At 54.7% G+C, this 21,429-nt stretch overlaps 8 protein-coding genes across 8 annotated transcripts; 3 read left to right on the top strand and 5 right to left on the bottom strand.

The window, feature by feature from the left end:
• Nucleotides 1-22: 22 nt before the first annotated feature.
• Nucleotides 23-2,023, bottom strand: ACRALDRAFT_2111831 (uncharacterized protein; the record flags this gene model as incomplete). The annotated part of the gene is made up of 2 exons (XM_071023546.1): nt 23-1,387; nt 1,757-2,023. The coding sequence occupies 2 exons, from the start codon at nt 2,021-2,023 to the stop codon at nt 23-25; spliced, it is 1,632 nt and encodes a 543-aa protein (XP_070871485.1).
• A 1,119-nt stretch (nt 2,024-3,142) lies between these two features.
• On the bottom strand, nt 3,143-3,364 carry ACRALDRAFT_2044264 (uncharacterized protein; the record flags this gene model as incomplete). The annotated part of the gene is made up of 1 exon (XM_071021421.1): nt 3,143-3,364. The coding sequence occupies one exon, from the start codon at nt 3,362-3,364 to the stop codon at nt 3,143-3,145; it is 222 nt and encodes a 73-aa protein (XP_070871484.1).
• A 989-nt stretch (nt 3,365-4,353) lies between these two features.
• Nucleotides 4,354-6,046, top strand: ACRALDRAFT_1077728 (uncharacterized protein). Its single transcript, XM_071018681.1, has 2 exons — nt 4,354-4,652; nt 4,737-6,046. The coding sequence occupies exons 1-2, from the start codon at nt 4,469-4,471 to the stop codon at nt 5,936-5,938; spliced, it is 1,386 nt and encodes a 461-aa protein (XP_070871483.1). The 5' UTR covers nt 4,354-4,468; the 3' UTR covers nt 5,939-6,046.
• A 117-nt stretch (nt 6,047-6,163) lies between these two features.
• Nucleotides 6,164-8,269, bottom strand: ACRALDRAFT_1083206 (uncharacterized protein). The gene is made up of 2 exons (XM_071019415.1): nt 7,760-8,269; nt 6,164-7,679 (listed from the first exon to the last, which is right to left on the bottom strand). The coding sequence occupies exons 1-2, from the start codon at nt 7,945-7,947 to the stop codon at nt 6,434-6,436; spliced, it is 1,434 nt and encodes a 477-aa protein (XP_070871482.1). The 5' UTR covers nt 7,948-8,269; the 3' UTR covers nt 6,164-6,433.
• Nucleotides 8,270-9,403: 1,134 nt separating this feature from the next.
• ACRALDRAFT_1065581 (uncharacterized protein) lies at nt 9,404-10,794 on the bottom strand. The gene is made up of 2 exons (XM_071017179.1): nt 10,216-10,794; nt 9,404-10,144 (listed from the first exon to the last, which is right to left on the bottom strand). The coding sequence occupies exons 1-2, from the start codon at nt 10,589-10,591 to the stop codon at nt 10,011-10,013; spliced, it is 510 nt and encodes a 169-aa protein (XP_070871481.1). The 5' UTR covers nt 10,592-10,794; the 3' UTR covers nt 9,404-10,010.
• A 1,754-nt stretch (nt 10,795-12,548) lies between these two features.
• ACRALDRAFT_2061008 (uncharacterized protein) lies at nt 12,549-14,955 on the top strand (the record flags this gene model as incomplete). The annotated part of the gene is made up of 2 exons (XM_071021951.1): nt 12,549-12,581; nt 13,128-14,955. The coding sequence occupies 2 exons, from the start codon at nt 12,549-12,551 to the stop codon at nt 14,556-14,558; spliced, it is 1,464 nt and encodes a 487-aa protein (XP_070871480.1). The 3' UTR covers nt 14,559-14,955.
• A 3,578-nt stretch (nt 14,956-18,533) lies between these two features.
• ACRALDRAFT_2029685 (uncharacterized protein) lies at nt 18,534-18,977 on the top strand (the record flags this gene model as incomplete). The annotated part of the gene is made up of 2 exons (XM_071020610.1): nt 18,534-18,764; nt 18,885-18,977. The coding sequence occupies 2 exons, from the start codon at nt 18,534-18,536 to the stop codon at nt 18,975-18,977; spliced, it is 324 nt and encodes a 107-aa protein (XP_070871479.1).
• A 1,110-nt stretch (nt 18,978-20,087) lies between these two features.
• On the bottom strand, nt 20,088-21,401 carry ACRALDRAFT_2044259 (uncharacterized protein; the record flags this gene model as incomplete). The annotated part of the gene is made up of 3 exons (XM_071021420.1): nt 20,088-20,600; nt 20,696-20,962; nt 21,045-21,401. The coding sequence occupies 3 exons, from the start codon at nt 21,399-21,401 to the stop codon at nt 20,088-20,090; spliced, it is 1,137 nt and encodes a 378-aa protein (XP_070871478.1).
• Between the last annotated feature and the right edge of the window lie 28 nt (nt 21,402-21,429).

The following is a 21,429-nucleotide window of genomic DNA, read 5'->3' as shown; positions in this document are numbered from 1 at the left end:
GTGGGAGAGGAAAGGTCTGTGCTCAACGGGAAGCTTCGTAGGCCGGAGGGGGAATATCCTCGCGCTCCTCCCAGAAGCCTCCTGGCTCTCGGTGCCGGGTCTTCTCGTCGTAGACTCGTCGCGCAATCTCGCCGGCCATCTTCATGATCCAATCCTGGTCGACACCGGGAGTGGCAGGCTGTTCTTCTTGGACCGGTGCCTTCTCCGGCGTTGACGGTTGGGGCTGCTCCACCGACTTGCGGCAGGGAGGGACGGCATGTGCGGGCCTCGCGTCGTGGTGCCTGGCCAGCATGATGGGTGCGCTGGGTACCTCGGTACTGGCCTCGGAGAAGGTGGAGGGCAAGAAGCGGACCTTGGTCGGGGTTTCCGGTCTCGTGGTCTCGGGCTGCTCGGGCACCTCCGGGATGGAAGGCTCGGACATGACGGGTTCCGACGAAGGCCCCACAACGGAGGCCGAGTCGGCGCTGGTCTCGCCGGCCTCGCTCTGGACAGAGTCGTCGACCTTTTTGGAGCGCCTCAAGTTGACGACTCTCGTCTTCTTCTTGCGGCCGGCATACGACTTGCTTCGGGACCCCGAGCCCACGGACTGACCCACGCTGGTGGTCGAGCTGATGCTCACGAGAGAAGGCCGCGAGGGCAGGTAACCGTGCGCGGCGCTTCCTGTGTCGGAGAAAGTGTACGTGGTTGCGGTGGCCGTGCCCATGAACGAGTTGGACTTGACCAGGCTCGGAGTCGCGGTGGGTGGCGTGGAGGCAGGCGAGTCGGAAACAACGTGACCCGTCCAGGCGCGGAAGACGACGTCTCGGATGTGGGGCGTGAAGAGGGAGAAGGTCCGGTGCGAGTCGTTGAGGGCAGCCAGGCGAAGCAGGCTCTTTTGGGAAAAGAGGGACTGCACCTCGGGACCGCCTTCGAGCGATAGCGATGAGACGTCGTTGGGGTCGATGAGGTTCCCGTTGGCGTCGACGGGGTCCAGGGGCGGACTCGCGAACGGATTGACGACAGTCTCATCCACATGTGCCTTGGGCGCCTCCTCTGTCTGCTTCGGGGCCTGGTCAGGACACCACAGGCGGAGGGAGAGACGATGGATGATGGCGGGCAGTTCTTCCATCATCAGCGTCCTCAGCTGGGCCTCGATGGTCCTCTGCAGGTAGTCGCGGACGAATTGTATCGAGTCAAAGGTCGACGAGACCTTGAGCGATTCGAGCGGGTCATTGCGGAAGACGAGGGTCAGGCCTTTTTGCCTTGAGAAGACGAGGATGATAAAGGCCGAGAGCTTGATGTCCGAGAGGGTGATGGACAGGGGGATAGTGAGTCCCGACGCCGCGGCCAGAGGTTGCGGCGACGTAAAGGCCGGTTTGGAGTAGAGATAGGTGTTTAACGGATTTGCCTATTTCGTTGTTGGTATATCAGCATCTTGATATTGCGCAGACGGCTGGGGGTACCCCTGTCCCACACGACCATTCCAAACGCGTACCCTGGTCGGGTAATTTGCGAAACCATGCGAGGAGTCATAACAGTCATAACAGGAGAGAAGACGAAACACGGCAGTGGGACGAGGAAAGGGGAAGAGGGGGAGAATGAAGATGAAAGAAAGGGGTATCGTATCTGGGGTGTGGGATGAGGTGGATATTTTTCCGGATATGACAAGGACGGAGGGATGGCTGTGCAGTGCACTTGCGAAGGAGACCAAACGGCGATTCCAATTCTTGTGCTCGAATGGATGGAGGACGATAATAATGGCAAAAAAGGCACCAACCTGGACTCGGGTCTTCAGGGTGAGGTAGGCATCGCCCGAATACGACATTTTGAAGATACCGCGAAACCTGTCCTCGGCAATGTCGCCAATCTCGAGTATTTCGAGCTCGGGGGGCACGGAGCCCAGGTTGAGCTCGGTGACGAGTATGTCATCGACAATGATGGGTGGTTTCGGCGACTTGTTAAGGGCGGTGGTCAAAAGGTCGCGTGCGCGGCGGTAAAAGTCTTCGTCGGCCGTCAAGGGCGACCAGTTGAAGTTGAAGGCCATGTTGAAATGGCGTTCAATTGCGGTCCACCATGGAGAAGGGGAGTGATGTCCGAGGCCGCGCGAAAAAAGAGGCGTCGCGGATTGAACGGTCGGGGTCGTGGGGAACGAAGAGGCTTCTCGGGTTCGGGTCGGTCACGTTCTTCTCGTGTAGGTTCCGTGGCGGAGGAGATGGCGCGAAAGGGGGTATGATGTCGCTTTCGGCCGATTAACTATTATAGCGACGCACTCTCGTTGAGGAGATTCGAATCGTGTAGTGATGGAATGTGGGTCGGTCGATGTGATTGAAATGGCGAGAGAGCGATGGCGATGGTGAAGGGATGGTGAAGGCAAAAAAGTGATTACTCGTGGGTGCTAGCGGAAAATGGTACGAAGTAATAATACCGAGCAAGAAATATTTCGGGTGGGGGGGAGATGGGATGGGTCGGCTATTGATCTCCAAATGACGCTATGGCCTAGGCCTTCTTATGGAGGGAGAAGGCACGAGGGACGAGGTTTTGTACCAATCACGCGTCGTCTTTTTTTTTTTTTTTTTTTTTTGTCATCCTCCCACAACGGGGCGCACCGTGTAGTGATGGGACGGATACTGTACTGTTCCTCTTACACAATGGACCGTAAGAGAATAAACAAAAATAAAAACGAAATGATGAACATGGAGGCAACGAGCAACAACGAAAAGAGTGTCAATTGTGGAATACTCCCAGAACCCAACGAGGTTCATCTGAGATGGTGCCATGCGATGAATCGACTAAATGGATATCCTTTCTATCGTTTCTATCCTTTCTCCCAGCCTCGGGCAATACTTACCGAGTACATATCCGTACGTTGTACAGGTACAAAACGGTTACATAATCGGCAACCGTGTTCCCCACACATCGCACAGTGAGCGCACTTGGCCGGCAACCAAGGTCAAAACCAAGTCACACGAAAGTGTCCGATGACCCATCATCAAGACATGGCCCCCAATTCAACTGCGACATAAATAACAAAGACGAATGCAATAGGCCACCACGCAATATACTCGCATGAACGAATGCGACGCGTCTGAATGACCAGTTTTATGCTGGACCTTGTCACTTTGCAAAGGGATGGATGGCCAAAAATAGCCAGAAGGGCCGGCTTTTACTTACCGAGTGTCGAGACGAGACGAACAGACGAAGAGCCGACTGATAGAGAACTGACGAATGGTTGCCGCACCCTGCTTCCCCCGCACCGATCGATACTATCACGGCTGTGAGGGTGGAGGAGCGACGTGAGGGGGTCGTCAGCCAAGAGGGAGGAGATGGACGTCAGTGGACACTGAGGTGGGGATCTACGTGCTGAGTTGGGCTGGCCATCATCCATTTATCCATTTCATTCGTTTGTTCGTGTCATTCCGTGACATACTGATCATACAGCCGTTGGTTTGTCCGGTTGAGAAGACGGCGCCTGTGGAACCTATCCCCGGACAGATTGCGGAAGCCCGGCTGAGCGAGAGACCGGCTGCCGTATGGTTCCTCGGGGGCAACAGCAACAACAGCGAATCTCGAGCGAAACACGCATGTATCTCTGAACAGTACTCGATATGAAGGGCCTGGCCGGGAGACAATAAGCAGTCAGGTGCGTGACGACGGCTGTGTTTGCGTCCCTCAAACCGCCAAGTCAGAGAACGCCGGAACGCCTATCATGATAAGTAGGACTAGGAACGAGGACCTGAAGGCGCTGCACTTCGCTATACAGTTCCGATCTACGAAGTATATCGCAGTACTATTCCCTAGGAACAGCTTGGATGGTTTTCCTCTTCGACGTTGAGATGGCGCTTCTGCGTCCACATGGCGCAATGTGGCATCCAGAGAGTTCATGTTCCTGAATATATTAGTGGCAACGCCCAACTCTAGTTGAAGACTGATGACATAATCATAACTGTACTCACTCGGAGGCCGAACCCTGAGTAAATCCAGAGACGCATCACGGACTCGACGAGGTGGATTACGGCGCTCTTCCCCTGCTTTCTCTTCCCTTTGGATGCAATACCTAATGGATTGGATCCCCTAGACCGTTCTTGGCCAGTCTATATCGCGTAGATGGTCCAAACCGGCCGACCCCCGGTTTACTGTCGTCATCCGGCATGGGTCTCGACTCTTTAATCACGTCGGCCCTTCCTTTTGCTTCCTCATCTTTGCCTAACACCCCGAATTTATGACTTTGCAAACCTATATCCTTATTCATCAATACTCTCTTCTCTGCCTTGCGTGGAAAAGACTCACTAAACATCTTTAACCGATAGAGGTGTATAAATCCGAGCTCAATGCCCTCGGCGACGACCACCTACACCTCTCTCATCACCTTTTCCCTTCCTCTCCTCGGTTGACGCCCTAGCCGATTCCATCAACCTAGAAACCCCTCTCTTTCCTGAAGGCCTCGCCAGAAAACCACCCTGCAAATCACCCTCCTTATTCCTTTCTAGCCATGGCAGTGAACGGCAACCACGTTCAAAGCGTGGCCCATCACCAGAAACCTCCAGAAGCCCTTCGGCTCGGCGACAAGTGGCTCGAGTTTGTCGGTGAAGGCGCCGCCAACACCATATGGGCCGTTCACTTTGTCGACGACGCGGGAGGCGACTCGTTCACGCGAGAGCTCCGTCAGCTCTGCCGTAAGTAGTGACGCACACTTTCCCTCACCTCCTCCCAGTTCCCAAGTGCCGAGCTGACTCAAATCGTGGCGCCCGTCTTCGTAGAGGGTTACCTTCTTCGAATCCTCAAAGACCTCTCCGATGGCGCAGACAGCCGCTACACCGCCAAGGAGCAGCTCGCATATTTCGAAAACGCCGTCCTTCCCGCCTTTGACAACCAGCGCTCCCTCTTCGTCGACCAGAAGCTCATCCACCTGCGCCAGGACATCATCGACGAGTGCAACGTCCTCCTCACCCACATGGACGAGAACCAGGCCGCCTCTGCCCAGCACCGTCCTCTCCCCCACCCGCACCTTCCCGCCCGCAGACGCAAGTTCGTCGGCACCCGCGTCGGCCCGCCAGGCTGGCACATGTTGACCGAGGACATGCGACCCCGCGGGCCATTCGAGCGCTTCGCCGAGATCAAACCCAAGTGGCTCGCCCAGTCCCCTGCCGCACCGCCCACCGCCGTCCTCTGTCGGAACTGCGCCATCGCCGCCCAGCGCTTCACCGAAGCGCCCGACGGCCAAAAACCCTCCAAATCCGACCCGGCAAAGTACGGCTGTCCCCTGCGCCTCGTCGCCGGGCCCGGCCCAGCGCTCGACCCCGCAATCCACATGAGCCACGCGACGAACCTGAACGGCGGCCACAGAACCCGTGCCCCGAACGGGAACCACGCCAGCAACGGCCACGCCGAGAAGAAGCCGCATGCAATAAAGGCTGAGGACGACAACGACAACGCCGACGGCTGGAAAGCCCACGCCGAGCGCATCTTCCGCCACCAAGACCCGTGCGACAGCCATTTCCTCTTCTGGTCCATCCGCAGGCACCACCTCCTGCCCCACCTCCGCAACCTGCAGAACCGTCTCGCCGGGCCCGGTTGCGCCGACGCCTTCTGGGCCTCGTCCCGGGATCACCCGGACCCGGACCTCCTCCTGTCCATGACCCTGCGCGACTGTTCCCTGTTCCTCCGCTACGAGGCTCGCCCGGACGGTTCCCTGTGCATGTTGGACTTTAAGTTTGCCGATCTCGACAGGAAGGTGCCGACCAAGGTTCCCCGGTGGCAGGATATGGAGCGGCGACTGGTCGAGGGGGGTTGGTACGAGGGGAAGCAGCAGGCTCGGCCTGGACCGGGCGAGATGGTGTGGCCTCGCTGTTACTTGAAAGAGGTGCGAGAGGCGGGCTCCATGCCGGACTTTGATGCCGTTCCCGTGGATCTGGCGAGATTGAAGGATGTGTCGGCGTTGGGCGTACCGTATCTTGAGTAGACGGTTAGACTTGGGGTTGCATTGCGTGCCTTACTTAGTAGATACCAGATCTCATAGCGGTCGGACAACTTACGTCAGATTTCGTGCGACTCGATTCAATTCGTCGTCTCGGTGTCCTCGTATTCAGATCAGACATGGCATATCAGTAATGAGTGCTAGCATCGTACATGTCGCCCGAGCGCCACAATCGCTTCCGAGTCTTTGTACGGGAGTCTCAGATGCTACCAAGGCATTTCAAGGCATAAAGACATACTGGCCACATCTATCAACAGGAGTGAGATGGGTGCGATAGATTATTCCGAGATCCTCCCAATGTCGTCCAGATGCTTCGCACTTGACGCCTAGTAACATCGACGAGAGCCCAAAGCTTGAAAGAAAACCACGTTCATGCTCTTACTCTATCTCATCATCATGTCATTAGAATACATTCCAACGCGCGACATCTTCGAAAGATGCAACCCATACCCACGATACACACCCACTCCCAACTACATCTCAAATGTTCGCCACGGAAAAGCTCAAGATGCTACCCAGGCTAAGACCAGCCACAAGACACAACCCCATGAACCCACCGGCCGCCTCGCGTTCACCGTCATCCACCCACTCGGCGCCGGCCATCATGCAGCTAGCGCCAAGCCAACCGTTCGTCAGCCCAAAGACAAACTGCACCACGACAAGGTAAAACAGGTCGCTCGGCACAGCGGCGCCGCGACCGCCAATGTTGCACAGGAGGTACATGGGCAGCCACGCCAGGCGCGCGACAGCGACGGCAAAGAGCAAGGGGGGACGGGAGCGCAGCGAAAAGGGAAGCGACGTGGCCATGCGGCCCGAAAGGTCGCCCAGGTTCCACACGAAGAAGGCGAGCGGGATGAAGGCGGCGGGTTGGAAAAGGCGCGGCACCGACGTAGCTGCGTCGTCGTCGTCGTCGTCCCGCGGCATGTACCGGAGCGAGAAGATCTTGCCCGTGAAGACGGGGAAGAACATGGACGCCGCGAAGCAAACTGCGACGGCCGCGGCGAGCCAGTGCAGCTTCCGCAGGAGCGTGAGGGGGGACACGGCGCGGCGGCGATGGGGCTCGGCTCCGCTGTCGACGCTCCCGACGGAGGCGGCCATGGCGCGCGCCTCGGCTGCGCGGACGTGCCGGCGGACGAGAGGGATGAACGCCGCCAGGGTGACGAGGGAGACGACGACGGCGGTGAGGAAGTAGATCAGGGCCGAGGTGGAGCCGCCGCCGCTCCCTCCGGCGCGGTCGTCCCCGTCGCCCGACGCTTCCTGCTCGGGATCATTCGGGGCGTGGGAGGCTGGCACGGCGAGGACGCTGAAGATCTGGGCCAGGGGCGGCAGCACGCCGGCGACGCCCTGGCCGGCCATGACGGCCTGCATGTACTCCGACCGTCCGAAGGAGGCGGCGAAGGCGAAGGCGCCGTTCTGGATCAGCCCGGCGCCCCAGGACGCGCAGGCGACCATGGCGAGGATGAAGATGAAGTATTGCAGGGACGAGACGTAGAGGAAGGCCGAGGTGGAGGTGGTGAGGAGGAGGAAGACGACGACGTTGATGACCAGGGCCAGGTTGATGCGGAACGGGTACGACGCCGTCTCCTGGATGTTGGTGAGGATGAACACGGCGCACAGGTTCGTCAGGGTCGAGATGGTCAGGATGGCCGATTGGAAGTTTTGCGAGATCCAGACGTCGTCCTGGAAGCGCAGTTGGAAGTACGGCGTAGCGGCGAGGAACATGTTCCTACACAGGACGAACACATTAGCCCATGCTGGCGAGAATATTGTGCGCCAGAAGGAAGCGCCCAGGGGACAGCGACGTACCAGGCCCACAGCATGGCCATGCCCAAGAGAGCAAAGATGCCGTATTCTATCCACGAGAACGGCGCTACATCCTTGTCGTCTTGCAGTAGGGACGAGCACTCCATCGCCGTGACATTGTCGCTGGCGGAGACGGATTGGTAGTCTGGCTGCTTCGGCTTTGGCCGAAACACTCTCTTTAGGCGCTCCATATTTTTCTTGTTCGTTGAACTTATGAGCTCGTTCGTAAACCGTCGCAGTCGGGGTCGGAAGTTTAGGCTGGCGAGCCCTCTGTAAAGCAAACGCCGCTACCACCTCGACATGAGGCTGTGATGGGCGAAGCTGGCGGGCTGCGGGAGGTTGAGATGAGGCCAAAGACTCGCGGTGACTGCAAAGTAGCTGCAGATAATGTAAGAACGGTAGAAGCAGAGTAGAGTCGCCTGTATCAGATCGGGCACCCAATGTCATCAACCAGAGAGCGCGCCGATCGAAGGTGAAGATAACAGACGGAAGAAACAGATAATTCCGGAATAAATCGCATAAATCTCGCTCCTCCAACGTCTGTCGACTACTCCGCTACTGTTCCTGGATCAGGCGGCTGGCTGGGCGGTTGAGCAGGTCGACGGGTTTTGGGAGACCAACGAGATGGAGAGGCGTCCAGACGAGTTGTCGCATCGTCATCTGGGACGACAGATAAGATAACGAAGGCCCTCGGCGCTTTATCGGGTGTTCTTATCTGCAGGGTCTTATCGGATGGTCCACCATTCGGCTGCATGTTATTCCGCACCCGAACCAACCGGCACATCGTGCATGACCAGAGTCCCCTCTCATCGGTGTGTTTGCCGACGGTCGCGTTTTCGCTCCCAAAACCCGCGACAATGCCTGCTTGCGATGCCCACAAGGTGGCCTGTCTTTCGGCTATGTACGAATATGCAATGTTAGAATAAGGTGGTGGACCAGCTGCGGCCGTCCTGGCAGGCCGAATACGCTTTGGACCCAAGAACACAACCGCTAGTTCTCCCACCAACAACTACATCATCTTCGTCTCCTCACGACGCTCCAGCCTTGAAGCCTCGTTCTCCCCTTCTTTCATCACAATGACATACACGCCAGGACAAGAACGCGCCGACACAAGTCGAACCCAACTCCCAGCGCAGCAAGTCCACCACCGTCGCTTCTCGAAACACCACCTACATACCACGGTCTAGCCTCTCCCCCCAAACAGCCGCGGCCCTAGACGTTGCCTATCGCCAGAATGCCCATAGCATGCCTCTTGCCGTCCGGGTCATTGTCGAGCTTTGCGGTTTGTAGGCCGCGAGAAGGAACTCGATCGCCAGATCCTGGCCTTCTTCCTCTCCCACGACCACCTGTCTACGCGAATATACGGGCACTATCCAGGACGTACAGTACTATCGACACACCATTCGTAGATTCGATTTTACCGAATAAGGCGGTAGGAATCGGTGGGCTGCATACCGCTTCACGATCAATATGTACACCACTTGGATGCCAGCCCATTTCACGCGGGTCTGCTCGGCCATCGATCAGCTACCGTCGTACGTAGACTTTAACGTACCTCTTGCGAAACCTGGCTTTACCAGGCTATGGTTGATGGCCAGACTTATCCCAGGCAGGTGGTGACTGTAGAGGCACCCGATGGACAGTCTGGCGTTATCAACCTGCAAGAGATCACTCCAGGTACGTACGTTGTTTCCTGAATCTGATGAGGGAAAGAGACCGAAGAGAAGGCAGTCAGGGTAGGGTGTAGACCAGAGGAAAGCTCCTGCATGCCCTCAGTGCTTCATACCAAACAACCGGAACCGATAATGGACTGAACTGAACTATCAACTTCCATGGGAGTAATCTCTAGGGTAGCCCTGGGCCCTGGGGTGGCCTGGACGGTTTGTGGCAGCACTCGATTGACGACATGTTCGCATTGCTATCCCCTCCCGCCCGGACATTACAACGGCGGGAAGCCCGAAAACATGCCTCGATCCTTACCGCTGTCATCAACGTAAGACGAAGCAGAAAAAGACCATGTCGAAGAAATTGGCTTGGTATAAGGCGATGCGGTATACTAAGCTGTCTGTGTAAGAGAAGCCAGAAAAGAAAATGCATGTCTCCTGTAGAAGACAATCTTCCAGGGGGTATCATTCTTGCTTTTGAGGGTTTCCGCCATAAACTCCATCCGAGAAAAACAAAGAAAGTGGAATATCACCAGAAAAAAAAAAAAGGTCCCCGTCTGACATTTACCGTACGCCGCCCAAAGACAAAGTTACGAGGAGCGCTGCATTCCCAACTTGGAGCGAGACCCGGTGCCTCGTACGATATACGGCTCCAACATCTTCCAGCCCTCCTCGGGAAGGAACTCGATGGACTCATTCAGATAGTCGATGCATGCTCTCGACGCTGTTTCCGTGTGTAAGTCTCGCCAGAATGTCTCATCAGCAAGGGGAACTGGGTGGGTACGGGGCACGTACGCATCAACTCGCTGGCCTCCTGGACATCACTGTCGGCAGCGATGCGCATCCGGGTCGATTTGTAGCATTGATACCGTCGCTGTAGCGCCAGCATCACGGCCCATAAGCGGTGGACGTCGACGGCGGGATTGGTGGAGCAGGGCCGGAAGCGATCGTGGATCGGGGTGGGTGGGCCGGTGAAGCGGGAATGTGAAGGCGGCCCGTGATGATGATCATCTATCGCCGTATCCTCGGCCGTTGCCGTCTCGGAAATACCATCATCGGAGGGACATGGTGTGATGAGGTCGTCGAATTCGCTGTCGCTATCGGACCAGGACGGGGCCGGAGAGGCCCGAGAGGCCCGAGAGGGTACCATGGTGGATGTGTTTCGCGACATGTTTCTAACGGTAGTATCTCTTGATAACGATGATAAGATTTAAGGTATAGCCTAAGGTAGTGTGGTGTAGATCAAGACCGAAATGACGTGGAGTTTATCCACATATAAGCTAGCTATGGCATACCTATCGGTGTTGAGGACTGACGTTGGACCAAGCAAATGCATGCCCAGGAAAAAGGAGGAGGGGCGGGTGGGAGTACTTATATACGAATACAGGATCAAGGTTGGAGAAAGGGCCACGGGTATAAATAAGACGTACGACGAAATCGGCATTGCGTCGATCACAAAGCAGTATCTCCGATGTCCGCGTAAGTAACGAGGCCGGTAAAATAATATGGAGACACTGCGGAGCCACTGACCCAAACCAAGCCGCGGGATGTGCGATGGTACCTAACGCTAGGGTAATGCTTAGTGACGCGACTCCTTAGCGGCGGGTAGGGTCTCAAGTGTGTCCAGTCCAGACCCCGTTGCATTGACGTGTCCGACGTGCTGTCCAAGAAAAAAGCATTGGGATGCGATGCAAGGTGGATCCCGCTGTCGTAAAGGGTGGTGGGAGTGGTGGTGGGGAAGCGATCCTGGGATCATCATGAGATTATGCCGGTAGTCGAGTCAGCTACGACTCTGCCGTCCTACCATGCTACCCTGCACTGATTAATTACGTAGTGAATTACACCGTTACACGTCGTCGCCCGCATCCGCTAATGGCGGTGGCTTGACAGCGGGACAAAGGGGGGAGAGGAAGGGAAACAGGGAAAGAAAACAGAATACTTGAACATTTCCGCATCTCCACGGACAAACAGCAGAGAAATGGGAGAAAGCAATCGCGAACCAAATATCGTGTGCCAAGGTTGCCTCGAGTAGCGGGTAGCGGCTCAGTACAACGTACACGAGAAAAAGAAAGTTGAGTGCGGCCCTGGCGGGAAGGCAAGGGAACGCAAGCAGGATCGGCAGGATCAGCAGGACCCTCGTGAGACAGTTTGTGGACATGACATCAGCTCCGGGAGCTTTCTCAGGAGGAAAGGCTTGAATTATGGGGTAACATTTCAGATGATGAGACGTCATTTAGTCAGATAACGACCTGGCCGCCGTCCGAGCGCATGGGTAGGGTGAGCGAGCGATGAGACGACAAGTGCCAAAGTGTCCATGGTGCGCGGGAGCGAGATGCGGTGTGTGTTGTGTGTTGTTGCTTATGTGACAGTGTGTGTGGCTGGATGAGACATGCAGCTCGTCTCACCGTCAACTGACCACTTATAACTGCGAATCAACGCCATAATAAGAAAGGTGGTGATAGCAGGTTGCTGGACTTTGGTGAACCTGACCACAAGCATTGTACGAAGTATCACGAATGCCTGTACGTTGTACGTACCTAGACACAATCCCGCAGCCGAAGGACTTGAACCGGCTGCTTCGGAGTTACAGTGGGGCGCCGGACCTCGGCAGATGGCTTCCGAATTCCGGGAGGGTCCACTGTAAACCCAAGTCGGCCCTCGTGATGTCAACCAATTTTCGTATAAAAAAAAAAAAAAAAAAAAAACCATAAGCCGGTCTAGCCGACCACACCGGGCCAACCCGCTCGGTGAGACTCGGTTCTTCCACCCATCACCACAAAAAGGTGCGGCGGTGATTTAGTTAGTTAATACTGGCGATAACTCGCCAGAATGTATCATAGAGTGCGAAGCCAAGGTACCCGGCGCCGTTGTATCCCATCTCATCCTCTTTCCCATGACAACAGACAGCAGACAGCAGACCGCAGTCGGCCCGTTCTGGATGCGCAATAAGCTGGGACCGGAGCCCGAGACACGGAGACAAAGGCCCCACAGTTCACGACTCACCATCGGAGTCACGGCGACATGGAATGGTTATCAACACCGGGACCGGCAGCCCGTGGTCTAGGCTCACAGAAAGCTCAATTCGCGTCCAACGCCCCACTGTCCGTCGTGTTCCATGACTTCAATACATGGATCCATGGCTGTATGACTCGTCTGTTGACGTATGCAGCGTTTTGACCGTTTTTACCACGTAACATATTAGTGTGATCGAACAACGGAAAATTCAGGGTTTTGAATGATAGAAGCTGTTCAAGATGCTGACCTTAAAGCAGTTTTCCCCGCTGTGGATACATGTACTATCTGCTGATCGGGAGCTAGTTGTTCCGCCTGCCGAAGCTAAGCTAATCCCCGGCGATCCTCCTCGTGGTCTGTGCGACAGCGGCGCGTAACACAGCGTACGAAGTACTCGTCGCGCTTCATTCGTGTACTCATCGCGTCCTACCTATGCTTTAGATAGAGATCCCCTACGTTGAGGGATACGAATTAGGTACTCAACGGACCAGGAACCACCTGCACGCCGAGAATTCAACTTGTAATTTACAACCTGTTCTCGTTCCCGATCACTCCTGCTCTCTTTCCGCATCACTTCTGGTCTTCGAGCCGCCGTCTCTGCGGCAACGCATCTCGGAACGATCATGTACGATGGCCAAGAAGAACTCGATAACCTCGTCTGGGATAAGAATGACGAGGACTCCGATAAGGGACAGAAGCAGCTGCGACTCAAAACCACTTGTCGCAAAGTAGAGGAACTGGCGGAAGAGAAATCGGGACGGTCCGCAACCTTGATTTCACCTTTGATCTTCGGTGGCTTCAACATCCTCTACAGGATACGCCTCGAGGGAACGTCTCCGGATATCATGGTTCGGCTGCCCTGCCCGAGCCTCGTTCAGTTTCCACAGGAGAAGACCATCCACGAAGCCGCCACGGCAGCTTGTATTGCGAAACACACATCGTTGCCTATCCCCCGACATCTCTTTTATGGCGACAATTCACCGGTTGGTCCTTTCGTGATCATGGAACACGTCGAAAATTGCGGGAGCGTCTCAGCGAGGCTGACCCGGCCCAGCGAGGACCCTTCAGCGCCTCACGTTCTGGATCCTAGCGTTTCCGAGTCCACCCTAGAGGCCATCTGGGGCAGGATAGCACGCTGTCTGCTGCAGCTTTACCGGATGACTTTCCCAAAGATTGGATCTTTGGTCGAGGCCAACGGCACCTATGAGGTGGCTAGCAGGCCGATAACCCATAACATGACCGACATGATTCGACTCGCGAATATTCCGCGCAGTGTTCTCCCGCCGCAGGGAAAGACGTATCAGACGGCAGATGAATGGTATACCGCCTTGGCAGACATGCATATTGCACAGCTCATCTTCCAACATAATGACCTAGTCACTTCCGAGGACGATTGCCGGAACAAGTTCGTGGCACGCCAAATCTTCCGCAGGTTAGCCAAACAAGGTCGGCTCTCTTGTTTTGGATTCGCCGATGATACCTGGTCCGCCCAGTCATCCAAGATTTCAGCTTCCACGCTCTCCCCAGCCCCTTCCTCCTCTGATGCTTTCCGGCTCTGGGGCGACGATTTTCGGGCAGGAAACATACTCCTCACCGACTCTGATGAGATAGCTGCCCTCATAGACTGGGAATATACGTACGTCGGACCTACGCAGTTCATCCTTGACCCACCATGGTGGCTCCTTATCGAGACGGCCGAGATGTGGTCCCCTGATATCGACGATTGGAGAGAAACGTACGATATGCGCTTGAAGACGTGGCTCTCGGCTATGGAAAAGGCAGAAGCAGAAATGACAGAGCCAAGCCCTCTACCGGCACCCTTATCCACATATATGCGAGAAAGCTGGGAAACGGGGCGGTTTTTCCTCAGTTATGCGGCTAGGAAAAGCTGGGCGTTTGACACTATGTACTGGAAATTCCTGGATGAGAGATTCTTCGGCGATCGAGAAAGCGGCGTTCTTAAGGATGATCTGTGGAAGACGAGAGTACACCTGCTGAGTGAAGAAGAGAGAGCAGCTATGGAGCCGTTTGTGAGGAGAAAGATGAGCGAGTCCAAGGAAAGGCGCATTGTCGACTGGGACCCAACTGAGGCTAAAGGGCGGTTGTCCGAGCTCTTGTTTGACTGAGCATAAAGTTGGAAGTTAGAATACAGATTAGATTCAACCACGAGCTATATCATGTCGAAATAGGTCAAGAACTGCTTTCCTTTGGTCTTGTTCAAGTCCCTTGACTTGGCGATATTCTCAATTTCTCGAAATCTCCATTGGCGACGCAGTGGTCATGCTTGATGACGTCGAGGATCCTGACCGCCTGAACGGTAGGTCCAATGCGCCGGGGTTTAGTATCACATACAGCGTTTTGACGGCGTAAAGAATTGATGTGATTGAACGAGCGGGGATCGAGGGTATAATCAGTTGACTCTTTGGGCATTTTTCAAGCCACGGGACGGGAGGTATTACCGAGGCAGAGTCGTCAGGCGAACAACCCCTAGATCACATCTTGGATCTGCTGCAACGCCCCGCGAGACCCGACGGGTTGGGTCAGGAAAATCCTGAATCTCGGGGCATCTACATCCGACACGAAGAACGCGCCGGGATGATGTCACTTTCGGACGACAAGCTGTCAGCACATCGAGACTCGTGCGTCTCTGTGCCTAAGATCCAGGAAAAAGAAGGGGGGTTCACTTGGAGTATGTGAGAAAGAGATATTGTGTACCTTGTGAAAATCGTGTCAGAAAAGGAGCAGGAAATGAGAAATACGGGAAAAAAAAATCGTGGTTTCTCAGAAATACAATCAGGACGATTTGAAGGTTGCGTTGTCTGAAATGTGACGTCATGCACGCATAGGGCTGAGCCACTCGGCCGTAATGACCTGTTGCTTTGCGACCGTACCCAGGTTTCCTGGGCTGGGCGAGTTGGCAGGGGGAGAGGGGAAAATCTAAGAGGGGAAAAATTCAAGAGGGGTAAAATCTCTGATTCTTGAACTTTGTTCTGGCCCAGGAAAAAGGAGGCGTCGTCAGTCTTCAGTACATTGATCGTATTGCAATGCGGGATTGGGCAAAGGCGGTGAGGATCGACCACAAAGTAGGTTGGGTGATATGGCCACGATGACTATGCAAGTCGAAGGGGCTTACCGTGCTGCGTAACGCCCACCTCAACGGTCGGTCATCCATTCCTCCGCCTATGAATCACACATGGAATGCCCTGCTTTCCATCTTGCCCGACGTGCACTTATCAATACTTGATCTAGGTCGCGTGGCTATACGAGCCCATCGAGCGCGTTGACAAGTGGCCGTTTTCATAGATTAGTATGATGGCGGGAGTCATCCAAGGTTGGCCGCGGTGGGATGGTCAGACAAGGGCTGATCTTTCGGGAAAATGTGCGTGTCCGCCACCCGTGCCCTTCTATGCATCATTAAAAACCTGGGCCAAAATGTTCCTGGTAACTAGGGGGTGCAAATAAAGGTTCAAATCGGACAAGTCCGGGCGCCAAGAACCCCCCTCGTACCTTGGCTTGGCCTTCTCGAACCGGCAATAAGGAATATCAGGTAATAACTACCTTGGAAATGGATTCGTAGAATGATAAAGATGAAAATGGCAATGGCTATCCTTTTTAACGTCCAGAACGTAAAATCCGCTGCGCTGTATCCCGGAAATTCCCGGAAGCACCCACCGACTCCAGAGTGTTGCCCCAAAGCTGGGGGGTTCATTATCGAAACCCCACCGAACCCCCGTTTAGCGAGCCACGGGCCACATGGCACCCACCCCACGATTCGGTAAAAAAAGGGGAGAACGGAGTCCATCCTCGGTCAGCAAAAACGGATAAGCATGCAACGCACTCCCAGGATGTCTGGAAAGCCATCTCGAAACGGGAAGATCAAAATCATGTCAAAACCATGTTTCGACTGTCTAATGAGCCAGATGTTTTTGTCCACGTCCATCAGGTTGCACAAGGAGCTTCGCACAGTCAGGGCTGATAGACGGAGTTCCACAACCGTGTGTAGTTGTAGCGCGTCGGGCGACGGAAGGAGATTGCCGCCCATCATGCGAAGCGGGCAAGTGGATTGTATGGGGATCTAGCTTATTGCAATCATTCCCCGCTTGTTTGCCGAGTCGTTACGTACGTTGTACTCCGTACTGTATACGACATAGTCTCTTTTAACTCCCAACGGTACAATATATCGACTGGTGGGCGGAGAACCACGTCAAACCGCCAAAATAAGCAACCAGCCACTGTGCCCCAAGCGCCGAGAAATTCGCAGTGGTCGCGATCGGGCGATCGTCAGCTGCGCCCAACGGAAGGGCTGCAGTCTGGAATAAGCGAGAAGAGATAGAATAATGATGTGAGCCACCTCGTAATCGTTGACTCCCTCGTGGTCTCCTGTGCAAGATACAGTCACTCGGAAAAAAAGTAAAGCGAATTCCCAATAATATGATGGGTATGACCGGTTTCCCCCCTGGGAGAGCGCACGATCTTCGGGGTTTCGGATTGGTGTACGTTGTACCTAGTGTACGTCCCCGCCGTGCCAAGCCCGGTGAAGCGGCGGCGTCAAATCTGACCGGAACTGCGATACGTGAGATCTCCTCACACGGCGCATATCATTTTCCCAAACGGGAAGCAGAATCGGTCATGTTTAGGATCTCGCGGGCCTCGAGGACGGCAAAAAGGGAGGCGAGGCGAAAGCGTTAGCTGGCTTGGTCCAAGCCAAGACTACTATACACGCCACTGGAACAAAACGGAGGATCATTTATTTCGATGGAAGGCCCAAGCATGGAAATTTGCGGGGAGCATCGAGCCGAAGATTGAGGGCGGCTAGTGCCTTCGGTTCCTTGTCAAAAATGTAACGATGGGTCAGCGGCACACATACAACGTAGCGAAATCGAGAACATGGAGGAGAGATAACACGTTGAGTCGAGTCACTACCGAGTGGCTGGATTTGTCCATGACGAATATCATCAATATCGGCCCAGCGATGGAAACCAAGTGAGTAATAAATAGTCAGCCGTCTCAGCACTACATACGAAAGTGGTAGGACAGAATCACAATCTAGAGGCTTGAGAGGAAGAAATAGGCAACGCGCCGCAACGGCGCAAACTGCCAGAAACGTGCGGTGACCCGATTCAAAAATAGATACTAGTCTAGTAACGAATTATACTACACGAATGTCTCTCGAGGCTAACATTCTTTCTTGTTTTTACGCTCGAGTTTGGAAAAAAAGCAAAAAAAGGGTGCTCCGTCGGTACCTTTCCCCTTTCTACGAAGTGTACGTACGGCATACGAAGTATCGTATCGATCGATGTACAAGTACAATGAATTTGAACCCACATGCCACGGCACCCCGCGGAATCGATAGGGGGTTCAAAATGATTCACACAGGGGTCTACTACCTCCCCCAACCAACGGTCGCAACCACAGTGGGCCAAGAGGCCACCCAAGGTACATTCCCACTTTTTTTCGGCATGGCTCAGCCTGTACGATCCTTGTACGTTGTAGATAAGCCCTCCTCCCCCTACTGCCTGAGGCTCAGCTCACAAACTCCCAGCTTCCTTCCCATTTCCTCCTTATTTTGCTGGCCGCCCCCTCGACTCGGCGTCTTTCAACCCCTTCGCCCCTCCATATTTCACATTTATTTTCGCACCGGCTGGCCCTCCTTCACATACGTCTTCGCCTCTTTGCCAGGACTCGCTCAGCTCTTCCATTCAACATCGTCTTGCCGGGCTCCATTACCATTTAGCCCGCCAACTCAATAACCCAGTCCCGGCAGCACAAAAAAAAGAAAGAAAAAAGAAAACCTTGAATACCCGTTCGCCTCCAACTTTTCCACTCTACACCACAAACTCCAGCCGGTCCGGATATCCCCACCATCTTCTCCAGCTTCGTCCTCTACCATTACTTGACAACCCTCCATCTCCATTTTAACACCTTGCATTCGCGCCAAAGCACCATCGTGCCACTCGACCGTTCGTACGACCAGACTCGGCCCAAGAACTCGCTTTCGTTAGAAACGGAGCCGCGCTCCTTCTTTTTTTTTATCAACCCAGCGCCCACGATTTCCTTCTCAACTTCAACAAACAAAACATTGCGAAACCCCGATCGGCACCATGGCTGCTAGGTCCTCAGACCAGAAATCTCATTATTCCCATCCCGATACGAATTCTACCATTCGCCATATCGAGCTAGACTCGGATACCTGGATCGAGGCCACGGAGATTGACGACGATGACCTTCAATTTGGTGGCAAGTCGCTGAGTGAATGGTACGAGGAGGAGCGCAAGCGTCTGAGCAATGGTTCGTCGTCGTCCGACGAAGAGGAACGACGTGGTCGGCAGAGGGTATGTTACGGCGCTGCATTCCTCCCTATCCCTTTTTCCCCGGGACTCTCAATCTACTCTCAACTGTCATGATTGCCGTCGTCGGCCATGGAACTAATATCTTGATTTTCCTGCGAATAGGTTCGGAAACATTACTCGTCCCATCATCACCATCTACCCTACCAACCCCGTCACCGGGACCGAAACTCCCACAGCTCGAAGACCAAATCATGAAGGACCCCTTGTTCTGATCCTCTCGTCACACGTAGCCACTCCGACGACATCGGCCTACTAATCGGTCTCCCCTCATTTCTCATCAATACGAAAATACCCTCCCTTCGACGATACCCAGCGGCAATTCCTTCACTTCCATACCTCGATCCATCGCATCCTCCTTTCCTGTCGCTGCCCGACCCTCGCAAGCCGAGCCACCTCCGATTAGCCTCGTTCTCTTAGCCTCGTTCTTTCCGCCTACCACGTACCGAAAGTCCTTTCTTCAGCATTGATTTCCGCTGCATTGTGAACCCCAGCGTTGCTTCTTATTTGATTTTGATTGCATGGTCTCGGGCGGTCATCATTATAGACGGGTACTGTTCCACTAGGGACGGACGGTATATGACACAGCATTATGGGTCTGGCGTGACATCTATCTCAAAGCGTGGCACTTTTGTGCTCTGGTCAGCAGGCCCCTTTTTTATCTTTTGGTTTTACAATAGACACCCAACCCCCAAGAGGACCCAAGTCTGAGGTCGAGAGGGGGGCTCATTTCCGCGGTTTTCATCTCCTTTCGCGTTCTGTCTCGCGGCAGAACGAGGTCGGTTGGTCGGTGCAGCGCCTGGCGGCGATGATTGAGCCAGTCTGGTCCGAAGCGGAGGTTATATTCGGTCTACGAAGTACGGCGGTGCCGTTTAGTATGATTGTGTATCTTACACAGCGCGAAGAGCCGTGGTGGTTTTGTGTACCATGCCGCGCCGCAGGCTGGCAGCCCACCGTGCTCGCTAGCTAGCCTAATACAGCGCTCTGGAATCACTTCAAAGACCACGTGATAGTTGTCATTATCGGAATGTGCCAAATTGTCATTCCGTCGGATTTTTACTCATCCCACCACTATTGGACACTCCGGGCAGTTTCATCGTTTGCGGTCCAGACTTCCGGTGTTGTGTCTTTCCACATCTTACCCGCTTACATCTGGTTACCGACCATCCGAAGTGCCATCCCGTTCTTTATTCATTTTTATTGATTAGAATAGTACATGACGCGGTGCCCGTCCAGTCCTTTAGTGGATCGGAGGCGCCGTTGGGAGTTAAGGAATAAAAACAGGATAACCGACTACACTTCCTTCTCTTAATTATCCCCCCCATCCTTTTTTGAACCCTCCTCCTTCTCGGCGTCTTGTTGCTGCTCCCTCTTCTTCTCAGCCTCTTCCTCCTCCTTCTGCCTCTTCTCCTCTTCCTCCCTGGCCTTCCTCTGCTTCACCTTCTCTTGCTCGTTGAGTTCGGCCCATTTCGCAGAGTAGGGTTCGGCCTTTTTCTTATCCATGCTCTCGTGGAAACCTTCGGCCAAGCGCGGAGCGGCAGAGCCAATCTTTGCGCGGCCGACGAGGCTGACAAAGAGCGCTGCGCCGACGACGGCTGTCAAGATGAAGCGATAGCGGCCGTACCATGGCGGGGCCCAGCCACGGGCTGTGGCGCGGGTGTCGGCGCCGTAGAGGGCAGTGAAGGCGACGAACTGGGTGATGAGTGCGGCTTCGACGGGCATGAGGAGGGTGGGCCAGGCCACGATCGGAGCGAGGACACCGATGCCATACCGAAACTTGGTTCTGGATGGCGAAGTTGTTTTGGTGACGATCTCCATGCCCTGTGATAATGATAAGCGTTATGTCATTCTTGTGAAAACACGGGGGAACGAAAGAGAAGAGGAAGAAAAATGACGGCTTAGACGTGTAGGCGTACCCAGTGGATGGCGCCGAGGAAAGAAATAAGCAGAGCGCCATAGCCCAGCTGAATGGGTTCGAGGAGAGCAAGCCATTGTTGGGCGTCTTTGTGGTTCATAAGGATACTATCGAGGATGGCGTGGCCTGAGGGCCAATTGGTATTTAGACTCCAACTCAGGTAGACGGTCCCCATGGACGTGGCGAGGTACGGCAGCGTGCCGGCGAGGCCCAGTGCGTATGGAGCAGTTGGAACGTCGCTCATCTGGAGTGTGTCTTTGACGACGTTCTTTTTTGTGTTTGAAAATTAGCATCGCTGGAGTCAGAAGCTAGTGGGACTGGGTGATCAGGGGCCAAATGAGTCAACATACAATATCATGTTGAAGATCCTTGTTCATAGTCTGGGATTCTCCGCCGATTTTCGTGGCGGAGGCTGAACGAGTGGTCGATGTCGAGGGCACATCGTCCGGGGCGGCTTTGAACTTCTGCTTGGCCAGCTCTTTCTCGGCTTCGCGGTCAATCTTTTCATAAGGCCCCTTGGAATAGGCCGCCTTGGCAGAAACGCTGCCGGGTAAACGGACTTGGGATGAAAGAATGGCGGAGAGTCTTTGGTGTGATTGAACGACGAAGTTCCTGGCCGAGGAAGTAGACGAGAGCTGAGCTGAGAGATGTTGCAGCCTTTGCGTCCCAGGGCGAAGACGAAGGAGTGGTCTCGCACCTCGGATCATTGTGATTAGAATATTAATATGGCGTGGG

Source organism: Sodiomyces alcalophilus, assembly GCF_042370955.1.
Source record: "Sodiomyces alcalophilus JCM 7366 unplaced genomic scaffold ACRALscaffold_8, whole genome shotgun sequence".
Taxonomy (NCBI): Eukaryota; Fungi; Ascomycota; class Sordariomycetes; order Glomerellales; family Plectosphaerellaceae; genus Sodiomyces; species Sodiomyces alcalophilus.
The sequence above is the reverse complement of the archived record's forward strand: the minus strand, read 5'-3'. Positions and strand labels throughout refer to the sequence as shown.

Excerpts from the sequence above, each read along its gene's own strand:
- ACRALDRAFT_1083206 (XM_071019415.1), bottom strand. The coding sequence starts at position 7,947 with ATGGAGCGCCTAAAGAGAGTGTTTCGGCCAAAGCCGAAGCAGCCAGAC. Across the intron at positions 7,680-7,759 it reads ATGGCCATGCTGTGGGCCTG|GAACATGTTCCTCGCCGCTA; the intron begins GTACGTCGCTGT and ends CGTCCTGTGTAG.
- ACRALDRAFT_1065581 (XM_071017179.1), bottom strand. The coding sequence starts at position 10,591 with ATGTCGCGAAACACATCCACCATGGTACCCTCTCGGGCCTCTCGGGCC. Across the intron at positions 10,145-10,215 it reads GGAGGCCAGCGAGTTGATGC|CGTCGAGAGCATGCATCGAC; the intron begins GTACGTGCCCCG and ends ACACGGAAACAG.
- ACRALDRAFT_1077728 (XM_071018681.1), top strand. The coding sequence starts at position 4,469 with ATGGCAGTGAACGGCAACCACGTTCAAAGCGTGGCCCATCACCAGAAA. Across the intron at positions 4,653-4,736 it reads AGAGCTCCGTCAGCTCTGCC|AGGGTTACCTTCTTCGAATC; the intron begins GTAAGTAGTGAC and ends CCGTCTTCGTAG.